The 25,781-nt window shown below is 36.1% G+C and overlaps 1 protein-coding gene across 18 annotated transcripts in view; it reads left to right on the top strand.

Moving 5' to 3' along the window:
* The window catches only part of TRDN (triadin), a 411,085-nt gene that overhangs the window by 91,051 nt on the left and 294,253 nt on the right, over positions 1-25,781 (top strand). For all 18 annotated transcript variants that reach the window (XR_010727714.1, XR_010727713.1, XR_010727716.1 and 15 more), the window contains exon 5: positions 7,828-7,887. Coding sequence is in view for 14 of the 18 variants with exons in the window: in XM_066248538.1 (XP_066104635.1) it covers positions 7,828-7,887 (60 nt within the window). In the remaining 4 variants the exon portion in view is untranslated. The remainder of the gene's footprint in view (positions 1-7,827; positions 7,888-25,781) is intronic.

Raw genomic sequence — 25,781 nt, 5'->3', positions numbered from 1 at the left:
TAACAAAGCCGAGAAAGAACAGACAGTGTGCTTGGAGGTGGGCTTCAGAATGAAAATGGCTGCAGAGGTAGAGGGAAAGGCAGATAAGGTGAATGATCCAGAGATGCACTTCCCAAGTAGTTGCAGCTGTAGTGAATTCTGAATCCACGGTGTCAGGCAACTTTAGTACCATGTGCTACTAAAAAGAACCTGTCGCCATCAAGGCAAGGAATTTAGAACCAAGATGATGCAAATATAGTGGGTAAATCCAGAGCCTGAAGGGACAGGCCAAAGGAAGCAATAGATCAGACCTCCGCGTTGTCATGGGAAATAAAAAGGCTGTTTGAGACAACTCAGCTCAGGCCCAACCATTTTAAGTAGTTCTTGTTAGAGCAAGAATAAACTCTGCTTCTGAATTTTTACCTGTAAGTAAAATTGTATAAGTAATTGAGATGTGTAAGAATGGACAGCCCGTTAGGTGTGATGAATTCCAGACTCTTTTTTTTCCAGCTCTGTATGTTTCCTTTCTCAAAATCTTGAAAAACTAAGCTTCTGCTTCTAATCAAATGCCTTAACATGTTACTTATTCCAGATTATGTATTTTCATTTAGAATAATTTGCTGCAAAATAAAATTTAAAAAAAGCAAAATGGAAAACTTACCAGTGGTTCTCAACTCTGTGCATCAGACTCAAATGATGTTTTCATTAGAATTATTTTGTTCACAAAAGACCAAAATGCATTTCAAATTGGCTTAGTATAAGAGGCTTTATTGCTTTAATTGGCTGAAAGATACAAGAGTAAAACTGACTTCAGGGATGTCTAGGATACAGGTTTTGTTATAAGGTCATTAGCATATCCTCTCTCTTTGCTCCTGACCTTATTTGTCCACCTGCTTCTGCTTAATTCTCAGGCAGCTTATTCTCTCCTGATGGCAGTTATGATCAGCAGAAGCGTGAGGCCAATATATTTTTACGTTAGCAACTCAGGACAGAAGCCTATGCTCCTTCCCAAGAATTTCAACAAAACCAATGTGTTTAATGTTCCTTGATTGGTATTGCAACTCAAAGCAGGCTCCATGGAACAGCCAAATTAGCATCTTCTGAGAGTGATTTAGAAATGCAGAACCAGGCTACACCTAGACTGAATCAGAATCTGCATGTAAAGAAGATCCCTAGGTGAGTCATATGCACATTAAAATTTGAGAAACATCAGAGACAGTAGTTCTGACTGTGGTTCTAAAACCACTTGAGAGCTTATTCAAATTGGAGAGCTCTAAAAGTTTCCTCACCATGACAGACTACAGTAATTGATTAAGTTTGGACTGCAGCTCAGGAAAATTTTAAAATCTCCCTAGATGGTTGTGATGTACAGCCACATTGATCTGGTCTAGTATATCATACAATGTGAAACACAAATACTAACATACTAACACTATCAAAAGTTTATCTAAATCTTAAATTGTACCAGTGATTATCTTATAAAGGTATTATTTGTAATCATTTCCACCTCTGCCTGGTTTATGAACATGTGCATAATAAATCTCATTTTATAGTGGAGAATATAAAATTTGAAGAGGATAATTGATTAATCTGAGATTACTAAATTAATAGCAAAAATGAAACTTAAAAAATTTATATTTATTTAATATTTGTAGAGGTCAATCATATGCAGTGTTGAAACTACTATTTTTATTTGTTTAGTTTAGCTTATTTTATGAAATTTACCAATGACGCACACCTAACAAAATAAAGGTCCAAACCATTTTTATGTTTATGTTATTCACCATTCCTAAAGGAAATTTTCCTCAATGTTTGCCTATCACTATATATAAAGTGTATGACCACTGAATCACAAACATGAGGGAAAATATTTCTCCTTATTTTCTTCAGAAATAGTGGTGGTCGGTGGTGTACTTTACTCAAAATTTTGTTTACTGATATAACACAAACATTATCAGAAAATTATGGAAAATATAAAGAACCATATACCATTTGGTATGTTAATCAAAAATAGTTAGGATTTTATAAAATATATCTCCTTAGTATTTCTTAATTAGCCACTAAAAAGATACAAGTATTTGCTTGGTTGTGTATCATAATTAAACTTTTGAATCCTATTCACAATTTGCAAAAATCTTATATCTAAATATTCTATGTTCAAATGAATAATTTGAATTTTTAATATTAAAATAAGAAAAATGATAAGTGAGCATTTTATATAATCTGGAACTTGTGAGATATATATAGAAAACATAATAATAAAAGGCATTCTTCGAAATTCACAATCCTCATAATAATTTAATAAACGGTTGTCATCTAAAAGAATCAAGATGGTTGTCTTGGTGACAAAGATGATCTTTTTAAGCTTCTTGAGTCTGTCATTTCAAAATGTTGATTGATAATATTTTTTATTTATTAAAGATGTATCATATTGATAGAGAAAAATTATATGCTTTAAACCAGTGGTCCCCAACCTTTTTTGGGCCACAAACCTGTTTAATGTCAGAAAATATTTTCACGGACCGGCCTTTAGGGTGGGATGGATAAATGTATCATGTGACCGAGACAAGTGTCAAGAGTGAGTCTTAGATGGATGTAACAGAGGGAATCTGGTCATTTTTAAAAAATAAAACATCATTCAGACTTAAATATAAATAAAACAGAAATAATGTAAGTTATTTATTCTTTTTCTGCGGACCGGTACCAAATGACCCATGGACCAATACCAGTCCGCAGCCCGGGGGTTGGGGACCACTGTTTTAAACTGACCATATAAGTCTTAAACAAAATCATAAACTACTTACTCAACAATAAGCTTCATTATGATTGTAAGTAGATAAAATTATTCACCATAAGCAAAATGCATATAACAAAATAATTCAGAAAGACATCACTACAAAATAAACTTATTCTTAAGAATCATTTAGCACAACCTGTTTTCACTAATGTTAGTCTCATTGATTGCTGTTGCTAGTGATCTTTTCATTTTCAGTACCCATGGCCTCTCTTCCCAAGTTATATATGAAAAAATTGAGCTCAGAGAGTCTTGGAAAAACCTATTGGTGCGTGATTGCCATTGGCACCATTGGAGACACAGAGCTTAGATGAACACTATTTGATAAAAGTAAATAGCTTAAAGATGAAGGAAGGAGAACCAAGCCAGTGAAACAAATCTTCACTTCTAATTTGGAGACATTTTAAAGATTTTATCTATTTCAGTGGTTTTCAACCTTTCTCATCTCATGGCACACAAAAGCTAATTACTAAAAGTCTGTGACACACCAAAAGAAATGTATTATAATTTTTGCTAATCTGACAAAAATGAATACATATAACTTAAATTCTTCACACTGGACAGCTATTGTTCACTGTTGTCATTTCTTTATTTGACAATCTAAGGGAAAAGATGTCAGTACCCTGATTAAATAATCAGATGTTGCATGTTTTAAAATTTCTTGCGGCACAACGGTGTGCTCTTACAGCACTCCCATTTAAAATCTCTGGTCTATTGATTAAGTTTATGTTCCTGTGGAACATGCAGCGCCCACTATGAGACTAGATAACTCTTTATTACATCTAAAAGTTCTAATTTGGGCCACCAAGAAAATCTTGGACCTTGTAAACCACCAAACAATCTTTAAACTTTACTGCTAATAAAATGGTTTATGATTCTTACCAGTATCTGGTGCTTAGACTTCTACTTAGGGACATTGGACTCTTACCTAATTACAAAGCACATATATTTGGAGGTAAATTGTAACACCTCTGACCTTCTTCTTTGTCCCCATGTCCAGGATTGGTTCATATTCAAGTGAATTGTTCTTAAAATGTGTCATGGTATCAATTTTATGCTGTCATACAGTGCTGTTATTTTACAAAAAGTAGAAACATTCACCTCTATATGGAAATTTTTAAATAACTAGAAGTTAGTGTTAATATAAGAAATTTTTATATATTTTTGAAATTTGCTGAAAACCATGAGGCAATAAATTTCTACTTTATTGATTTAAATCTTTTAAATTTATTTTGTATTCTTATACAAATAGTTCGTAGCTGACAAGAACTATTGAGACAGTAAGAAATCAGGCATCACCTGCTTATGGGAAAAATATCCTTCTGAAGTCTAAATTGGTAGCTGTTGTTACTCAGTTGGACAGGTGCCTGAATGGTCATTATTTCCTGGCTGAAGCGTAAGGAGAGAGAACTGGCACATTGTGTAGAGGATTTACTGGATTCTTCAGACATCTGATAGCCATAGACAGTGACACTAGTGATGGAATCCAATCCCCAAAGAAAATGCAATGTGGCAATAAAACATTAAGAGAGACATTTAATTTATCCTCAGGTTTGAATCATCAGAGATGAATTTCATTTTTACTCTTTGAGAAAAGAAATGTCTGTCTTTACAAGGTTAGCTGTGTTTGTCTATATTTGCCTCTATGGAACTACTAATGGTTCGCAAGTGATCATCAATTAAAAAACCAGTTGATGTTTCTGTCAAAAATGTTTATAAAAGTCATCATATTTCTGTTCATTCTGAGCTGTAGAGATTTTTGTGTACGTAGATATGCGTGTATATGTTTAATCTATAACACTTACTAGCAAAAATTCTGAGTGATCTGACCAAAACATTGGGGCCACCTTGGTTTATATTAGGCTGAAGTGCAGAATCAGAGAAATAAAAAAAATTGGGGCTTTATCTTTGAGATTGGTTTAAGTTATATAACTAGGTTGAATCAGCTTCATTTACCATAGGGTAACAATAAATACTCGGAATTATATTGCCATATTTTTTTCAGTCTAATTCTCCTTTAGTTTCTTTTATGTTTGTTTTTCTTAAAGTAAAACTTATTGTAAAAAAAGTGTATCCAACATGTCAGGATTTACCTTCCACTTTAGGGAAACAGTGGAGAAAATGCATTTCCCCTGCCTTTTTCTGCATGGTGTTCATGATCCCAATCTTTTTGAGACTTGTCATCTTTCATTTTATTTTTTACCTCTAGCATGGACCCCTGCTCATTGCAGTTCTAGTTAAAATCTAGAGCCCATTCTCCCTCAACAGGGAGCTGCTGCATGCACAGGAACTAGTGCTAAAGAGCTTCAAGGAAACACCTGCCACTGTTTCTTTCCCCTGTTCTTTGATATGCAAGTTTCCACCTACCTTGCAGGAAACACCAACAGGGACCATCACAGACTGTCTAGTCCCACAGACCACCACCCTGTGCAAACAGTGTATTTGCCCAGAATAAGAGAGGCTAAAGGGCTGTGACAGGATTATCCAGACAAGATATTTTCAGCACTGTGGGGAAAATAGCTGTGCTAGGCTTGCTCACTGCTTTACCAGCTGCAAGCACATTGTGCAATTAGTGCAGGAGCACGTGACAACACTATTGCAAGGATGTAAGTGCTTCCCCTCTGGGGTGATGGGATGAGATCACAACCTGCCACTGAGAGGTGTAGTTAGTTTCCTGATCCCCTGCCCTCCTCTGCATAAAGCAGGTTTTCCTTTCTCTTTGTAGTTTTTCTTTTTCTTTCTTCTTTTGGCTTGCCTGTCTTTGTGAGCCACCAATAGAGTGGAATAGCTCCCCATCTTCCAGCTCCACAATTTCTTTACCATCTGCCCAAATTCAATGTGAATCTGTATGGCCACAGCGGCACCTGACCCTCCAAGCACCTAATATTTCAAAAGATTCTAACTCAGGTCTGATACCCATTTGTGAGTTCTAGAATCTCTCTTTTATTCTTCTGAGTAGCCAACATGTCTGTGGAATACAAACATACAAATACGCACACACACATGCATACACACCTACCTTTAAAAGAAAAAGAGCATTTTAAATTACTCAATTTGGACTAACCACATATCATATCCTTAGTATACACATGTGTCTAGTAGTTATTGCATTGGACAGTGTAAGTCTAAATAGTGACAAACTAATTATCTTGGATCTTTAGGACAATTCTAAAAATACAAGTTCTGTGTGTGTATGTGTGTATGTGTAATTAGGTTTACTGATGGCTTTTATTTTTTGCCTAAAGTCTATAAGATTTAACTTTATTATGTCTTTGCAAACAGAATAATACAGTTCTTAAAATGTATTACATCAAAAGTTCCATGTAGCTCTATATGCTAGATTGCAATGGAACAATATTTCTGTTACATAATCACAGAAATACTATAGAACCCAACATCATAGAGCAAGCAAAAGAAATACAATCCTGAGCCACTTGAACACGTGTTTGAAGATCATTTTGCCCTACAGGGGCACTTGGCAATGTATAAAGACATTTTTCTAAGTCATGACTGCGGATGAGATTATGGGCATCTAATAGGTAGAGACTAGGGATACTGCTAAATACCATGGAGTACCAGAATAAAATCACTGCACCCCAAATAATGATTCACCCAACCTATGAATAGTGATACTAAGATGAGAAACCCTGTTGTGAAGAGGATTTGGAGACATGTAAAAAAGAGTTTTAGGCCCTGGCCAGTTGGCTCAGTGGTAGAGCGTCGGCCTGGCGTGCAGGAGTCCCAGGTTCGATTCCCGGCCAGGGCACACAGGAGAGGCGCCCATCTGCTTCTCCACCCCTCCCCCTCTCCTTCCTCTCTGTCTCTCTCTTCCCCTCCCGCAGCCAAGGCTCCATTGGAGCAAAGATGGCCCGGGCGCTGGGGATGGCTCCTTGGCCTCTGCCCCAGGTGCTAGAGTGGCTCTGGTCGCGACAGAGTGACGCCCCGGATGGGAAGAGCATTGCCCCCTGGTGGGCGTGCTGGGTGGATCCCAGTCGGACGCATGCAGGAGTCTGTCTGACTGCCTCCCCCTTTCCAGCTTCAGAAAAATACAAAAAAAAAAAGAGTTTTAAAAATAATGAGAGATCCAGGAAGATGGAAGTTTCTTAGGTCCTGCAGATATCTTTCCTCACATCTTGGTGAATTATATATTTTTTAGAAATGTGATTGAGTATCTTAACTCTTTTGTATCTCTGTTGCAATATTCAAAGTCAGGTATGAAATAATGGTAGAATAATGACCCTATATATATAGCATAATGATGAATTTATGAGGAAAAAAAAAAAGGAAATCTTACACTGGTGATTACCTCCTACAAGGTGAATAAAAGTATCTTTTCTGCAGATATTTAAGATTTCTTTATGATTAGTCTTGGTTTTAAACTTGTAGAAAAATTATAGCAATCCAAAGTAAAATTTATATATAAAGAATTTAAAATGTGTACAGTAATTAATTCCATGTCAGACAATCTAGAATAAAGTTGTAATAAATAAATAAGTAAACTTCCTTAGCTTCTATGAAAAACCATGGTATTTAAGGATGAATAACTTTACAGAGATAGTTATTATATTTGTAAACTCTAATCTCAAATTTATTTTTATCCAAATTAACTGCAAATTCAGAATTAACTTTATTTTCTAAGCTTTGTAATGTATGTGTACTGAGGCTAGCAGCAAATTACATATATTTTTAAAAAACATAATTTAGAAAAAATGTAAAAACTAACTCATTTTATGAAATGAATTATATCTGCTTGCAGTAATTATTGGTTGAACGCAATACCAAATTCTGATTATAAATATAGCTTAGAGTCACTACTTCTGAGATATATTTCTTATCAAATAGTTGTTAAAGTTCATTTCACAAATTCTTAATTTAATATGTAAAAACTAAGTCTAAATCTGAATAACATTCTTACTAAGGAATCTTAATTTTTACTGAGAGTCAGTGATATAAAACATCATTATAATTTACGATCAAGTTTCACACTGAAAATGATGACTACATATCTCTACTAATGTAAACTTTTAACCTTTTTCAAATAACTTTTACCCTAGAAATACGCAAAGAAAAAACTGAAAAGGAGGAGAAACCTGAAAGGAAAATACAAACTAAAGGTAAATGTTTAATTTTGTGTTTATTCTTATTTTTATTTAGGATATATATTTATATATACACATTTATATGAGAAAGAAAAGTTTTATATTTAGTCTTCTTTTGTTTTAATTTGTGATAGTGTTTAAGTAAGTACCTTTACTTCTCATTTAATTCCAGGTATAAGTACAAATAATATTTAATTATAGTAATAAAAAAACTTCAAAATGTATGCCAATCTAAGTTATTTACAACTGGTTTTTACTATGATAGTACCATAAACATATTTTTTGACTTACTAATAAGATACTATAATAAGTCAGAGTTCAATTTATCTTAACTTTGAATTTTTTATGCCATGTAATACCTTTAAAACCTTTGGTGTAGAAATGCAATCATTATATTACCTCACTGCAGACTGCCAAGGCCCTACAACTTTCTTACATAGCCCTAAGAGGTAGGTGGAAGGTGACACCATGATAATTAATATTCCTTTCAAGTGAACTGAATCCAGTAACTGCAGTGTTGCATGACTAGTATTGTCTTGCTCATCTTACAGGCATCATTTTTTTGGAGGTAGAGGGAGAGGGAGAGGTGGTCCATGTAGTCATAAAACTTTAAAGAAACATTTATAAAGCAAAAATCATTCAAAAACATTTCTATAAATGCTCAGATTTCCATAATGGTCAGTTTCATATGATTTTGGATGAAACTGACCATTTTGGGAAGGGGTGAAATTGTCCATTTTAATTTTTGCCAGAGAAAAAATAAAACATAATTACTATTATTTTGTGATACAGACAGAAAGTAATACAATTTTTCTGGGATAAGAATTGAATGTTAACTAATATTTATTGTGTCAAACCTGGTTAATGTAAAATTACCAGCAATAATTTTTTCTTTAAGTAGCATATATTTAAAGAAGTTGAAACTAGTAAAGTTTCAAATAATAAATACTTAACCTAAAATTATACCAATATATGAATCTATGTTTTAAATGTCACTTAAAAATATATATCATGTACTTCCTTTTGTGAAGACCTAGAATCATTCTGCAGACATTATGTCTTTAATCCTAATGTTTGAATTCATTTCAGATTGGTGAGCCAATTCTTATACAATCAGGGACACTGAAGCTTACTCAATTAAAACCTATTTATATTTGTAGCTAGGGGACTAATGTCTTCTTACTTTTCTCTTTCCTTTTTTGGTTCTTAATTCCTTTGGTCAGGGAAATTGGACACAGCTCTTAGGTACAGATTGACTAGCCATGACTGAGCTGGCTGTGTGTTTTCTATCTGCTGGAGGTTAAACAGAATCTCAACTGGTTCCACATGAATGGGGTCTCCGCTGTTTTATCCTGCAGACTGCACTATTAATTTAATAGCAGTGCTGCTGGAGTGGATGTGGGGATGCAGATGGCACCATTTCCATCTTGGACCAGGATCCATTAGAATCCTGCTGTTAAAGACTTTGAGCAATGGGCTGTAGAGTGGGTTTATTAAACTAGTGAGTCTTGAATAATTAAAACAGTGAATTTGGCTGAGATTTAAAATAACTTTCTCAGAGGCTTGGCTAGAGATTAGTACCTGAATATATTGATATATTATAAAATTTCAGCTGTTCAGCAATGAAACAGGCTTCAGAGATAGTTTCTTTTTTCCGCATTTTTTCCATGTGAATGTGAACAAAATATTTCATTTTACTGCTTAGTTTCCTCATCTAGGTAGAATAATGCTTGCTTTTTATTCCAAAGCTGTTCAGGGGGAAAATAAATGTGGTTTTACAACTGCTTACATATGTAGATAAATATATGTTTTTATATACCATATTCCATATCAGTTATAGTTAGATGTGACAGATAATTAAAATTTTATATTATCAAAGCATTTTGAACTCTTAAACAAAAACATATAATATAGCCAAGTAAATAGTAGCCTGCTATGGTTATAGACCAGAAAATATCTGAATCTTAGAAGAGCCATTATGCTGAAGCTGGTGCATTTTGGAGGAAAAAAAAAAAATTGGTGATGATGGAAGCTAGATCACATCCTATTGTCTCTATTTTTTTTTCTTTCTTCAAGGGCTTTATATGGTATTCTAAAAGGTTTTAAGAAAAGGTTTTAAGAGTCTTTAAGTAATTGGAAAGGCCATAGAAGTCTAAACCTAAATGACTTACTGGAATATAGAACACAAAAGAAAATGAATCCCAGCAAACATACATTTCCAAAATAATTCCATATGAATATCTTAACTAATGAATTGATATTTATTTATTTTATTATTTTGTGTTTACATAGATTCTAGTGTCCCCTGAATACATCCTCCCCTCCCCTGTGTTCCCCAGTACACCTCCCTGTACCCCTGCCTGTATTGCCCTACCCCCTTCCCTCCAGGATTTGCTTTTCTGCTCTCATTCCATCCTATCTGCCTATCATCCCCTTTCCCTCTGTCCGCTTTCCTCTGGATCCTTTGATCCCGCCTCTGTCTCTATTCTGCTCCTCAGTTCTTATTGTTTGTTGGATTCCCCATATGAGTGAGGTCATATGATATTTTTCTTTTTCTGCCTGCCTTATTTCACTTAACATAACAGTTTTCGTGTCCATCCATGTTGTAGCAAAAGGTAAGATTTCCTTCTTTTTCATGGCCCCATAGTATTCCATTGTGTATATTTACCACTGCTTTTTAATCTACTTGTCCACTGACAGACACTTGGGCTGTTTCCAGATCTTGGCTACTATAAACAATGCTGCCATATATATGGGGGTGCCTTTCTCCTTTTGACTCATTGATGTGGTGTTCTTAGGATATATTCCCAAAAGTGGGATGGCTGGGTCAAAAAGCAGTTCGATTTTTAATTTTTTGAGGAATCTCCATACTGTTTTCCACAGTGGCTGCACCAGTCTGCATTCCCACCAGCAGTGCAGGAAGGTTCCCTTTTCTCCACATCCTCGCCAGCACTTATTCTGTGTTGTTTTGTTGATGAGCGCCATTCTGATTGGTGTGAGGTGATATCTCATTGTGGTTTTAATTTGCATTTCTCTAATGATTAGTGATGTTGAGCATTTTTTTTTTTCTGAAGCTGGAAATGGGGAGAGACAGTCAGACAGACTCCCGCATGCGCCCGACCGGGATCCACCCAGCATGCCCACCAGGGGAGAAGCTCTGCCCACCAGGGGGCGATGCTCTGCCCCTCCGGGGCGTCGCTCTGCTGCGACCAGAGCCACTCTAGCGCCTGGGGCAGAGGCCAAGGAGCCATCCCCAGCGCCCGGGCCATCTTTGCTCCAATGGAGCCTTGGCTGCGGGAGGGGAAGAGAGAGACAGAGAGGAAGAGGGGGAGGGTGTGGAGAAGCAAATGGGCGCTTCTCCTATGTGCCCTGGCCGGGAATTGAACCCTGGTCCCCTGCACGCCAGGCCGACGCTCTACCGCTGAGCCAACCGGCCAGGGCCTGTTGAGCATTTGTTAAAATGCCTATTGGCCATCTGTATGCCTTCTTTGGAGAAGTGTCTATTCATTTATTTTGCCATTTTTTGATTGGACTGTTTATCTTCCTGGTGTTGAGTTCTACAAGTTCTTTATAAATTTTGTTTATTAACCCCTTATCAGATGTATTGTCGAATATGTTCTCCCATTGTGTGGTTTGTCTTTTTATTTTGTTCATATTGTCTTTAGCTGTGCAAAAGTATTTAGTTTCCTATAGTCCCATCTGTTTATCTTGTCCTTTATTTCCCTTGCACGTGGAGATACATCAGCAAAAATATTGCTGCGAGTGATGTCAGAGAACGTATTGCCTATGTTTTCCTCTAGGATGCTTATGGTTTTATGACTTACATGTAAGTCTTTTATCCATTGAGTTTATTTTTGTGAATGGTGTAAGTTGGTGGTCCAGTTTCATATTTTTGCATGTAGCTGTCCAATTTTTCCAACACCATTTGTTGAAGAGACTGTCCTTATACTCCATTGTAAGCTCTTACCTCCTTTGTCAAATATCAATTGTTCATAAAGGTGTGGGTTCATTTCTAGGTTCTCTGTTCTGTTTCATTAATCTGTACGCCTGTTCTTATGCCAGTACCAAACTGTTTTGAGTACAATGACCTTGTAATATAACTTGTTATCTGGAAGTATGATTCCACCCACTTTATTCTTTTTTTTTCTCAAGATTTCTGAGGCTATTTGTGTTCTTTTTAGGTTCCATATGAATTTTTGGAATATTTGTTCTATATCTTTGAAGTATGTCTTTGGTATTTTAATAGGAATTGCATTAAATTTATATAATTGCTTTGGGTAATATAGAAATTTTAATGATGTTTATTTTTCCTAGCCATGAACACCGTATATGCTTCCACGTGTTTGTATCTTTCTTGATTTCTTATATCAATGTTTTATAATTTTCTGAGTATTCGTCTTTAACCTCCTTGGTTAAATTTACTCCTAGGTATTTTATTTATTTTTTGTTGCAACAGTGAAGGGGATTATTTCCTTAATTTCTCTTTCAGACAGATCATTGTTGGTGTATAAAAATGCCTCTGGTTTCTGAATAATTATTTTATATCCTGACACCTTGCTGAATTCCTTTATCAGGTCCAGTAGTTTTTTGACTGTGACGTTAGAATTTTCTCTGTACGATATCATATCATCTGCAAATAATGATAGTTTTACTTCTTCTTTTCCAATTTGGATGACTTTTATTTCTTTTTCTTGTCTGATTGCTGTGGCTAGGACTTCCAGTACTATATTGAATAAGAGTGGTGAAAGGGGGCACCCCTGCCTTGTTCCTGATTTTAGGGGAATTGCTTTTAATATTTGTCCATTCATTATGATGTTGGCTGTGGGTTTGTCATAGATGGCCTTCATCATGTTGAGGTATGTTTCCTGTATTGCCACTTTGCTGAGAGTTTTGATCATAAATGTGTGCTGAATTTTATTAAATGCTTTTTCTGCATCTATTGATATTGTCATGTGGTTTTTGTCCTTTCTTTTGTTTATGTGATGAATCATGTTGATTGATTTGTGAATATTGTGAATATTTGGGGAGCCTTGCCTCCCCAAAATAAATCCCACTTGATCATGATGTATGATTTTTTTCATGTATTGCTGGATCCAGTTTGCTAATATTTTGTTGAGAAATTTAGCATCTAAATTCATCAGGGATATTGGCCTATAGTTTTCTTTCTTTCTATTGTCTTTGCCTGGCTTTGGAATCAGAATTATGCTCACTTCATAAAAAGGAGCTCGAAAGTTTTTCCTCTTTTTGAATTTTTTGAAGTAGCTTGAGAAGGATAGGAGTTAGTTCTTCTTCATATGTTTGGTAAAATTTGCCTGTGAAGCCATCTGGCCTAGGGCTTTTGTTTGTTGGGAGGTTTTTGTTTTGTTTTGTTTTTACAGAGACATAGAGAGAGTCAGAGAGAGGGATAGGTAGAGACAGACAGAAATGAAGAGAGATGAGAAGCATCAATCATAAGTTTTTTATTGTGACACCTTAGTTGTTCATTGATTGCTTTCTCATATGTGCCTTGACCGTGGGCCTTCAGCAGACCAAGTAACCCTTGCTCAAGCCAGTGACCTTGGTTCCAAGCTGGTGAGCTTTGTTCAAACCAGATGAGCCTGCACTCAACCTGGCAACCTCGGGGTCTCAAACCTGGATCCTCTGCATCCCAGTCCAATGCTCAATCCACTGCACCACTGCCTGGTCAGGCTGTTGGGAGTTTTTCGATAACTGTTTCAATCTCATTTGTTAAAATTGGTCTATTTAGGTTTCCTGATTCTTCCAGGTTGATTTTTGAAAGATTACATTTTTCAAGGAATTTCTCCATTTTACCTAGGTTGTCTAATTTTTTGGCATACAGTTCTTCATAATATTTTCTTATAATCCTTTGTATTTCTGTTGTGTCCATTGTTACTTCTCCACCCTCATTTCTAATTTTATTTATTTGAGTTCTTTCTCTCTTTTCTTGGTGAGTCCGGCTAAGGGTTCATCGATCTTGTTTACTTTTTCAAAGACCAGCTCTTTGTTTCATTGATCCTCTGTATTGCTTTTTTAGTCTCTATATCATTTATTACCGCTCTGATCTTTATTATTCCTTCCTTCTACTTCCTTGAAGCATTACTTGCTGTTCTTTTTCTAGTTCTTTTAGTTGCAGGATTAAGTTGTTTATTTGAGCTTTTTCTAGCTTCTTAAGGTATGCCTATAATGCTATGAACTTCCCTCTCAGGACTGCTTTTGCTGTGTCCCATAAATTTTGAGTTGTTGTATGCTCATTTTCATTTGTTTCAAGGAAATTTTTTATTTCTTTCTTGATCTCATTGTTGACCCATTCATTGTTTAATAACATGCTGTTTAGTTTCCAAGTATTTGAATATTTTTCAGTTTTCCTATTGTAGTTGATTTCTAGTTTCATTCCATTGTGGTCAGAGAAGATGCTTGATATGGTTTCAATCTTTTTAAATTTGTTGAGACTCATTTTATGTCCTAATATATGGTCTATTCTAGAGAATGTACCATGTGCACTTGAAAAGAATGTACATTCTGCTGCTTTAGGGTGAACAGTTCTGATGATATCTATTAAATCCAGTTGATCTAATGTGTCCCTTAATTCTGCTGTTTCTTCGTTAATTTTCTTTCTTGAGGATCTATCCATTGATGTTAGTGGGGTATTTAAATCCTCTACTATTATAGTATTGCTATTGATTTCTCCCTTTATGTCCATCAAAATCTGCTTTATATATTTAGGTGCCCCTATATTAGGTACATAGATATTTATAATACACTGTGTCCGTAAAGTCATGGTGCACTTTTGACCGTCACAGGAAAGCAACAAAAGATGATAGAAATGTGAAATCTGTACCAAATAAAAGGAAAACCCTCCCAGTTTCTGGAAGATGTGCCAGCATGTGCGCACGTGCAGATGATGATGTAACATCATGTATACAGCAGAGCAGCCCACAGCCATGCCAATCGAGATGTGGATGGTACAGAGGAAAGTTCAGTGTGTTCTGTGGCTCGCTCAATTAGAATTTGTGACCATAAAGTGAACGTGAATATCGACACATTTCTAATGAAGCGCCACCACATAGGAATAACATTACTTGGTGGGATAAGCAGCTAAAGCAAACTGGCAATTAGGTGGAGAAACCCCGTTTTGGTAGGCCATCAGTCAGTGACGAGTCTGTAGAGGCTATACAGGATAGCTACCTAAGGAGCCCTAAACAATCTGTGCGTGAGCCCACATTGAACTGCACTGAATAGGTATGAAACTGGGAGAGTTTTCCTTGTATTTGGTGCAGATTTCACATTTCTGTGGTCTTTTGTTGCTTTCCTGTGACTGGTCAAATGTGCACCATGACTCTACAGATACACTGTAGTTATTTCTTCCTGTTGGATTGCTCCCTTTATCATATGTAGTGACCTTCTTTATCCCTTACTATATAGTCTTTGTTTTAAAGTCTAGTTTGTAAGACATGAGTATTGCTACCCCAGCTTTTTTTTTCATTACCATTTGCATAAAATATTTTTTCCCATCTTTTTACTTTCAATCTATGTGTATCTTTTGTTTTGAGATGTGTCTCCTGTAGACAGCATATGTACAGGTCCTGTTTTCTTATCGCGTAGCTACCCTATGTCTTTTGATTGGAGCATTTAATCCTTTTACATTTAAGGTTATTATTGATATGTAGTTCTTTATTGCCTTTTTTTTTCTTTAAATCTATATTCCTCTTTTAATATATATATATATTCCCCCCCTTTGTTCTGTCTATAGCAGGCCCTTTAACATTTCTTACAGCATTGATTTAGTTGTGATGAATTTCTTGAGGTTTTTTTTTTGTATGGAAAGCTTTTTATTTCTCCTTTCATTTTAAATGATAGCCTTGCTGGATAAAGAAGTTTTGGTTGTAGGCTCTTGTTCTGCATTACTTTAAATATTTCTTGCCAACCCCTTCTGGGCTCAAGTGTTTCTTTTGAAAAGTAGGATGCCTTCCTTATGGGTGTTCCTTTGTAGGTGATTAACTGTTTTTCTCTTACAGCTTTTAATATTCTTTCTTTATCTCTTAGCTTTTGTATTTTGATTATAATAGGTCTTGGTGTGGGTCTCTTTGGGTTCTTTTGTAATGGGGTTCTCTCTGCTTCTTGAACTTGTGTGACTCTTTCCTACATCTATTTAGGGAAATTTTTATCTATAATTTCTTCAAAGAGTTTCTCTAGTCCTTGTTCTTTCTCTTCTCCTTCAGGAACCCCTATTATGCGGATATTTTTTCTCTTTATGTTGTCACAGAACTCTCTTAGAGTTTCCTCAGACTTTTTGATCCTCTTTTCTTTTTGCTTTTCTGCTTCTGTGTTTTCACTTATCTTGTCCTCTAAGTTGCTGATTCGATCCTCTGCTTCATCCAGCCTGCTTTTAATTTTTTCTAGTGTAGTCTTTATTTCTGATATTGTGTTTTTCATTTCTGTCTGGTTCTTCTGTATGATTTTTATGTCCTTTTTGATGCTTACAATTTCTTTATTGAGGTGTTCATTAAGTCCATCCATTGTAGCTTTGAGATCCTTAAGCATATTAATAATCATTATTTTATACTCTGCATCCAGTAATTTGATTATTTCCAATTTTCCCAGGACTTTTTCTGAGGGCTTATCTTGTTGAATCATATGACTTATGCTTCTCTGTCTACCCATTATTCTCTGTATGACTTATAGGCTTCTTCCATTTTTTTGTGATCTCCTTATCTAGTAGAGCTGCTTTGAAGTCTTGATTTATTTGTTTCCTTCTCAGTTTTCTTAACTTGGTAGTAAACTTGTTTATTGATCTCAGCAGGGGTTTATTTGAAACTATATGCAGGAATGCAGTGGTTGTAACCTGAGACTCTGAAGGCGTGATCTGCAAGCTTCTCTCTGAGGGTGGGGTGCTTTCTTTGCTTCAGTAGGGGGAGGCATATCTCAGATCTCTGTGGAGACCTTAGTTACTGCCCCTCCCCCCACTTCCTGTTTTCAGCTGTGTCTTGTTGTGCTGCTTGGACTGGAGAGCTCTCTGGAGGTGGGTCACTGGGAACCACTTTAGACATGTGCTGTGTGGAGGGATCAACCCCTTCCCCAGCTATGGCTGCCTCTGCACTGGATGAGTCAGCTTCTCAGGTCATCCCATGCATTCCTTTGCCCATCACAATCTGTCTCTCTCTCCCTACTTTCCTTTTGGAAGACATGTTAAGTGATAAGCAATGTTGGTCAATCTCCTCCAGTAGTCAACAGACTGGGAATCCTCAGGAGCTATAACCAGTCATATGTATAAGTATCTTAAAAGAGAAGAGGAATTGTTACATTGGAAATAGGATGAAGTTTTGTATTGTTGATAGTGTCATGATCTTTTTTTTTAATTTTTAATTTATTTTGTTAACATGGTCTCAAGTGTCACACGCAATATAAAACCCTCAACAGCCTGCATTGTGACTTCTCATGCCCCATGCAAAGTCTCTTTTCATTACCATTTCACTCCCTTTGCCACCCCTCCCTCTTCTTCCATCCCCTCCATTTCCCTTTTTGACTTGCTACCCTGTTATCTGTATCTCCATGTAGTGTATATATAATTTGGTTAATCCCTTCACCTTCTTTGATCGCATTCCCTCATCCCCTTTCCCTCTGACATCTGTCCATCTATTCCTTTTGGCCATGCCTCTGTTTCAAGTGTCATGATTTCTTAAGTCTTAAGATATCATAAATTCCTTGGCCTTGGCCAGTTGGCTCAGTAGTAGAGTGTCAGCCCAGAATGTAGATGTCCTGGGTTTGATTCCTGATCTGGTCAGGGAACACAAGAGAAGCAAACATTTGCTTCTTAACCCCTCCCCCCCCTCTTTTTCTCTCTCTTTGTCTCTTTCTCTCTCCCCCTCCTGCAGGCATGGCTCAATTGACTGGAGCAAGTTGACCCCCAGCACTGAGAATGACTCTGTGGGGCCTCCACCTCAGGCACTAAAAAACAAAAAGGTCTCAGTTGCTGAGCAATGGAACAATGGCCCTAGATTTGCAGAGCATTGCCCCATAGTGGGCTTGCTGTGTGTAACCCAGTCAAGGCACATGATAGTATATTCACATTTTATTTAAGATATTGATCAATATAGATACCCTGGTGGTTAATTAATTTTGGTATTTGAAAAGACTGAAGAAGTGAAATTTGAAAAGTATTTGGACACTTCTATATAGCTCTCATGTAACTTAACATAGATAACTAACAGATTTCTTTCACTCAATGTGTTTGAAGCCCATATTAACTTGTATTGCACAAAATATTTGTATTTTCCCCCTAATAATTGAAATTACATATACCCAAGCTCTTTCAGCTCAAAAACTAGGAGTCATTGTTCCCAGTGATGGTACTCACTTGACTGGACTTTAGAACCATCTAGATAGGTTTTTTTAGAAACATATCCAAGTACAGACTGTACTCTAGGGCCATTAGTGTTTAGGAGTTGAAGGCAGAATTTGAGTCAAGCTTTTTTAATGATTCAAATGAGTAGCCAAGGTTAGAATTACTGTCACTTAAACTCACGGTATAGAGTTCAAGTATACCCCACAGAGATTTCCTTTGACCAGTTAGTATTTAAAAATAATGTGTAGCTGGATATCTTTAGATAGAGCCTGCACCCACTCTTTACCAGTTTTGCCAATCTATTATGTTGCTACTAGAGTAGACATGCATTTATCTGTCTTATTTCTGAAGACAATTTGAGTTGCCATCCCTTCCATAGACTTGAATACCAAAGTCCAATCCTGTTTGGTCCTTGTCATACACCCTCTCAACTCTGATCCATTGCTATCTCTTCCACAATCATCTCTCAATTAGATTATGACAGTCTCTTCTTCACTGATTTCCCTGCATTAACCACCCCATGCAATTTGTACTACTCACTGGTTTAAACGTATCTTTTGCCATCACAGTGCCTTAGAGATAAAGGCACATATTCTGCCTTCTCATGTGATCATTGATAGCCTACAAATTTTTGGTTTTATGCACTTACTACATATCCTCCCTCCTCTGCAACCTACTCATCAACTCCCCTTTACCTTTAACTTTTTTCCTGCTCTCCCATGGTACTCCAGACCACCCTCTCTGTCTTACACAGGCTGAATTGTTGGGCAGTCTCTAAGTGGGCACTCTTTTCTCTGGCCATCAGGCCCTTCTTGTGTAGTCCCTTGGCACACCTCTGCTCACTTCTTTGGTTCTCAGATAGAATGTCAGTTCCCTTTAATAGGCTTCCCTTGCTGTCCTTTAATCTGGGGCAGAGACACTTTCACCATGGTACTGTTATACCCCTGCCTTAACCCTTTAAAGCATTTTGATACAAATTTTAATTATAGGTATATTGATCTAACATACTGAGGGCAGGAACTATGTTTGTTTTCATATATCTTCTAGGTCAACCCTGGTATTTACTCCTGTTATTCTGTGTTTCCTTATCTATGAACAGAGAGATTCAGAATCAATGATCTCTCAGGTTCCCACCAGTTCTGAATGTGTGTGACTATCAAATCAAAATATTCTAACACTAGCAAAGTATCCAACAAACAAAACACACTCAGTATATGTTGAAATAATTAATTAATAAACTATTTGTTTTCTCTATTTTGTTAATGTATATTAGATTGTTATGAACATTTTTTCTTTGATATTTTATTTTATTTTCAAGTATATGTAATAATTCAGGTTTAATTGGACCACTCTAATGTCAAATTTGTCTGATGAGCAGCGATGGAAGTATTTGATAGTGAGCTCCGTATTAAAACAAAAACAATCTGTAAGATATAATTAGAAAACACCCACAATAAAATTTATAATATAATGGTATAGATTAAAATAATACAGATTAGTCTGGTCAATTTTGAAAATAAAAAAAGAAGAAAAAATGCAACCTAATTATCCAGAGATAAATAGTAACATTTTCCTTCAATTTTTTCCCCTATCTAGTTCTTTTAATTATATATTGCTTTGGGTTTTTTTTTAAAGGTTATTTTATTTTTATTATTATTATTATTATTTTTAGAGAGGAGAGGGAGAGACAGACAGAGAGAGAGGAGAGACAGAGAGAGAGAGAAGGGGAAAGGAGCTGGAAGCATCAACTCCCATATGTGCCTTGACCAGGCAAGCCCAGGTTTTCGAACCGGCGACCTCAGCATTTCCAGGTCGACGCTTTATCCACTGCGCCACCACAGGTCAGGCCGCTTTGGGTTTTTTTTTAATTGCAAATTTTCTTATTGTTTTCAGATAACATTTACGCTTCTATTTAATTGGGAAGCATTTAAATTTATTCATAGAACATAACAAATCAAAAAACAGAAGAACCTGATGGTAAACAGACAATTAAATGAGGAAACATTGTTCATGATGTCTCCTAGACCAGTAGTCCCCAACCTTTTTTGGGCTACAGACCGGTTTAATGTCAGAAAATATTTTCACGGACTGGCCTTTAGGGTGGAATGGATAAATGTATCACATGACCAAGACAAGCGTCAAGAGTGAGTCTTAGACGGATGTAACAGAGGGAATCTGGTCATTTTTAAAAAATAAAACATCGTTCAGACTTAAATATAAATAAAATGGAAATAATATAAGTTATTTATTCTTTCTCTATGGACCGGTACCAAATGGCCCATGGACCGGTACCGATCTGCAGCCCGGGGGTTGGGGACCACTGTCCTAGACCATAGGAGGGCCATTTAGGAGTTCAGAACAGTGTATTTTTGCTCCATTCACCTGGATTGTTAAGTGTTCAGGTGCAGAACTGACTTCAAAAATGTTGAGACATTATAAGGAGTGAAATAAGTAAATCAGAAAAAAACAAGAACTACATGATTCCATATATTGGTGGAACATAAAAATGAGACTAAGAGACATGGACAAGAGTGTGGTGGTTACCAAGGGTGGGGGGGAGGGAGGACATGGGAGGGAGGGAGGGAGAGAGTTAGGGGGAGGGGGAGGGGCACAGAGAACTAGATAGAGGGTGACGGAGGACAATCTGACTTTGGGCGAGGGGTTTGCAACATAATTTAATGACAAAATAACCTAGACATGTTTTCTTTGAATATATGTACCCTGATTTATTAATGTCATCCCATTACCATTAATAAAAATTTATTATAAAAAAAAATGTTGAGAAAGTTTGCATAGCAGAAGTGTGTACTGGTGGATGTCACATGGTGTACATCATTGTGAGCCAGCCAAGGAAAACATATATATCCTGGAAGGCACATATTGTACCTGGAAACACTGGCCATGACCATCAGGCAATAATGCACATTAATTTATTCACAGCACTTATGCCAAATACTGTACTGAGCCCTAAAAGTTCAAATAAGAATAAGACTCAGCCCAATGACAAATCCAGAAAAACAAATACAGAGTTATTCCAACGTGCTCTACAAAGAGATGTCTGAGAGGTGAGATGGCGTTTGGAAGGTAACTGGCTGCCTTGGCTGCAGAGTAGGTTTGATACAGTTTTCTTGTAATGCCTTAGAGAAAGGGTAGTTTGAGATTTAGGTGTTTTCTAGGAGATTTGGACTTTGTTTCTTAGGGCTGTTGTAAAACAAAGTATCAAAAACTGAGTGGCTTAAAATAACATAAATTTATTGTCAGTGACAGAGGTTAATTCAATTAATTTGCAAACCATCAGTTGATTACCTACTGTCTCCAAAGCCAATATATCAACAGGATTAATTTTCTCAGAGGACTCTGAGGGACAATCTCCACGTGCTTCTCCTGGCTTTTTGGTGATTTGCTGGCACCTTTGGCTTGTAGATGAATCACTCTGATCTCTGCTTTCATCTCCAAATGCTGTTCCTCTGTGCATACCTGTCTCTGTCCAAATTTTCCATTTTCATAATGACACCAGTCATATTGAATTAGGTCTCATCCTAGCAAGTTCATTTCATGGTAATTACCTCTATAAAGACCCTATTTCCAACTAAGAGCATATCTGTTTGAGATGACACAATTCAACCCATAGCAGTTATCACATGCACAAAGTAAATGGAACATTTTATCTACATATATATCTGCCTATCATCTATCTATCTATCATCTATCTATCTATCTATCTATCTATCTATCATCATCTATCTATACTTACATATATGTAATTATTTTTCAATTTTAGTTTACATTCAATATTATTCTGTATTAGTTCCTGATATACAGCATAATGGTTAGAAAATTATATTCTTTACAAAGTGGTACCATTTTTAAAAAGGATAATTTATAGCAATAATGCTGATTGACTAGCTTAGAATTGTTTCTGGAAACGATCACAGGGTGAGAATCATAGGTTGGCAAGGGATTTTGCTGAAGATTGAAACTCAAAAGCCAAAAATGACAGGACATTAAAATGCATCTAAATATCCTGGAGCCCTTTACAAAAACGCTTTCAAAGCCTGCAAATTAATTTAGTCAGCTTGTATTGTATGAACTTTTCTTTTCGCCTTCTCTCAGCTTCATTTAATCGACTCCTTAACAGAAAAAAAAATTTTCTCCTCTCTGGCAGCAGTAAAAGATAAACCCGGAAAACTAGACCAGAAGATTCTACACAAAGCTTTGTGTCACCTCCCTGTAGTGATTGTTCACTTGATTACGGGTCAATGACTCTGTAGCCCAGGTGAAGGCAAATCACCCATAGAGTTAAACCAGATGTGAGAGTAAAACTCATATTTTTGGAATTTAAAATTATGTTTTGTGATCTAAAGCATATGTATCAGATGAGTTTTGTAACTTTGGGTAATTTGCTTAATCTTCACTTTAATAATACATAAATAAATGTAATTTTATAATGAAAAAGATGTGTATATGCCATTATAAGATTGATTATAGATAACATACTTAGAGCATCCAATTAACATTGGATGATGGAACAAGTTTACAATTCTTGGATGCATAAAGCAGCCTAGTTTGGGGAGAAGAATACTAATTAATCTGATAACTATATTTCTATTCTATTTTGAAGTGGACTCTTACGAGCCTATGTTTTCCTGTCCAGAGATAAAGAAGTTCAGGCTAATTAAACTCTTTAATTGCAACCAACTCTAAAGTGGTATACTTATAATAAATTAAAAATGATAACTTTTTCCTGTAGCAAAATGAATAATACGATATTTGAAAAGTTTTTATACTCAAGAATACTTTTCCATTGAGTTCATCATTATCACTAGAAGTGTGCAGATCATTTTGCCTGAGCACAGAATGGAAACTGTACAAAGTAGTTACCAAAAAAATTAAAAACACACAGGGAAACATATGCACTAAGAGTACATCTGGCATTTTTAAAAAAGGGTTTAAAATTAATGTGTATTTTGCTCTTTCATAAAAAAATGATGAATTCAAGAATGGATGTATATGAATTTTATAAATCTGTTTGAAATTTTGACATACTTAAAATTTAGAGACCATGTCAGTGCTAATACAATCCACCATAAAAACAATAGAAAGCTGAGAAGCAGTGAAATTAGTTAAAAGAAAAATTATCAGAATTTATTACAGCTAACCATGTTTCCCAAAATCTTTTATAATATGAAGGTATAAATGTTACCTGTTTTTCCATCTGATTTTTTTTATTTAAGCACTCAAGATTTATCCCGTACAGTAGCTTTAAGGTCAAGGATAAACTCCAGAGTTCTGGTTAATTAAACTTATTTGCTAATCATGGATTGAAGACTGTTGCAGCCTATAAAAAATTACTTAAAATTTTTTGACATCATGACTTTTGATTTTTGAACTCAGGGCAGAGAGATTCATAAAGAGCTCTGACAATCTGGCCATGGCCCCTAGGAAGTTGTGCGGGATGAGAAGTTCAAGGTCAGGAGCACTGCGAGCTTGGATACACTTCAGCAAAGGACACAGAGCCTGGCTGGCAGGCTGCCAGAGCCAAGCTCCGTGAAAGCACAGCTTGCAGAGTGCTGGAGAGGGACCATCTGGGGAGGCTTGAGAGACACACTTCAGAGTTGAGTTGAGCTGAATGTTCTGGTCAGGGAAAGGTCAGAGTCTGGGCAAGTGCAGGAACAGCAGTGCCATGCCAACTCAGATGCCAAACATCAGGGCCATTCCAACTGGTGGATTCCATTTGTTTTTAATTATCAGCCTACCAAAGGGACTTTTGTTTCTTGTAAATAAGAATGACAAACACATTAAGCTCTAGCAGGTGCAACAAGCTTATTTTATCTTGAGCTAAAACAGTCTTAGCTGAGATGTAACCTGCCAAACAGATCTGCTGACAAAAGGAGGTACTTTTTTCTTTTTCTACATGAAAATTTCTAGTTGTGTGTTATAAGTCAAGAGCTGCACGAAATAATGCAGTTGTTGTAGCAAATGATTTCAATTTTAGAGTGATTATGAAGGAAGTTACTGATGAGTGCATTGTTTTGATGAAAGGGATTTTAAAACCTGGTATTTGAGCTCAGTCTTACTTGAGTTTCTGTCCAAGAAGATTTAGTGGCTGTCTGCCATTTTAAACGGCTCCCCTAGAGCACGTGTGTCCAGCTGCTTCACAAAACAGTATTACAGTGCTGTTTCTGAGGGGGATAATGAAATGCCAGCATACAGGACTGTGTCTGTAAATCAACATTTAGACAGTTTGAATCAGAGTTTTCCACAGGGTAACAAGAAAGGCATTCATATACTACTTCAAGTGAATTCAACTCTCTTGCCTATCTGATATCATATTAATGCTTTTATTTTTGCTCACACATGTGTCAATCAGAAATACTTTAGTGTGGTGGACAACTAGCTGTCCAAGGTAGCTGAGGTCCGGTTTATTTGCAACAGGCAGATTAAGTATTCTCCTGAGGGTCTTGCCTATCAGGGTTTCGAAAACTTATCTTGCACAAACTTGGTTTTCCCTAGAGAAACTTTAAAAGAGGCTGTGTTTTTGAGATCAGACGAGAGTGGGCACGTTCAGGATGGTATGACCGTAGACGAGGCTTTGTTTTTGCCAAAATTTTATTTTGGTTTTCAGCTTAATTAATAGTAATCCAGAGAAATTAAAATAAGCTCTTTGTGTTCATGTGTGAATACTGATGTCTTGTCCTTATTTTGACAGATATTTGTATTGAATTTAGGAACTCACAAACACCTAAAAAATTATTAAATGTGGAAAGAATAAATAATGTTCTATGTCATATTTTTCTTCTGTTTCTCACTGGGTTTTGATTATTTGTGACATTTTTAACACATTGAAAAATATCAGATGATTAAACCAAACAGTGTTTATTATATCTATACCACATCATTAATGAATACAATTGCACTAGAAAATAAAAATAACTTCTTGAAATGTCTTAGAATTTTACTTATTCAAAAATATTTGATAAATGTCCACTGTGTGACAGATGCCAAATAAAATTAGACAGCATAGTCCCTAACAAGATTTCACTTCCTGGGTAGTCAAATATACAAATATTGCAGTATTATTATTTAATTGCTAACATAGAATTATGCACATGGTATAGTTGGTATTTAAATAAGTAGAGATCAAAGAACATTTCACAGAGGGGAAGGCATTTGAACCAGGATGGAAAGGAAAGGGTGCATGAAGAGTGGAAATGTGGGTGTGGGAATTGCAGGTGGAAGACAAGCAGGCAGAGATGCAAAGGCATTAACTGGGAATATAGTGTGCATGTGGAATTCAAAGAGTTTTGTTATGAGTAGAATGTAAAATTCAGGGGGATATCATTGAAGCAATGAGTTGAGAAGCAAATGTCATATCACTAGAGCAATAAAATATTTTTATATTTGATAAAGTATGTACTGTGTGACATATACCACGTTCAACAATGAGGGAGATACTCTTTTAACTGGTCAATGGTATGGTCAGCTATTCAAGTTATTAAGATTACTCTGACTGAGAAAAAAATTGAATCTAAAAGTTCAAGAGAGTATTCAGGATATTATTGTGAGA

Source organism: Saccopteryx bilineata, chromosome 12 (genome assembly GCF_036850765.1).
Source record: "Saccopteryx bilineata isolate mSacBil1 chromosome 12, mSacBil1_pri_phased_curated, whole genome shotgun sequence".
Lineage (NCBI taxonomy): Eukaryota > Metazoa > Chordata > Mammalia > Chiroptera > Emballonuridae > Saccopteryx > Saccopteryx bilineata.
This window is presented reverse-complemented; position numbering and strand designations above follow the sequence as displayed.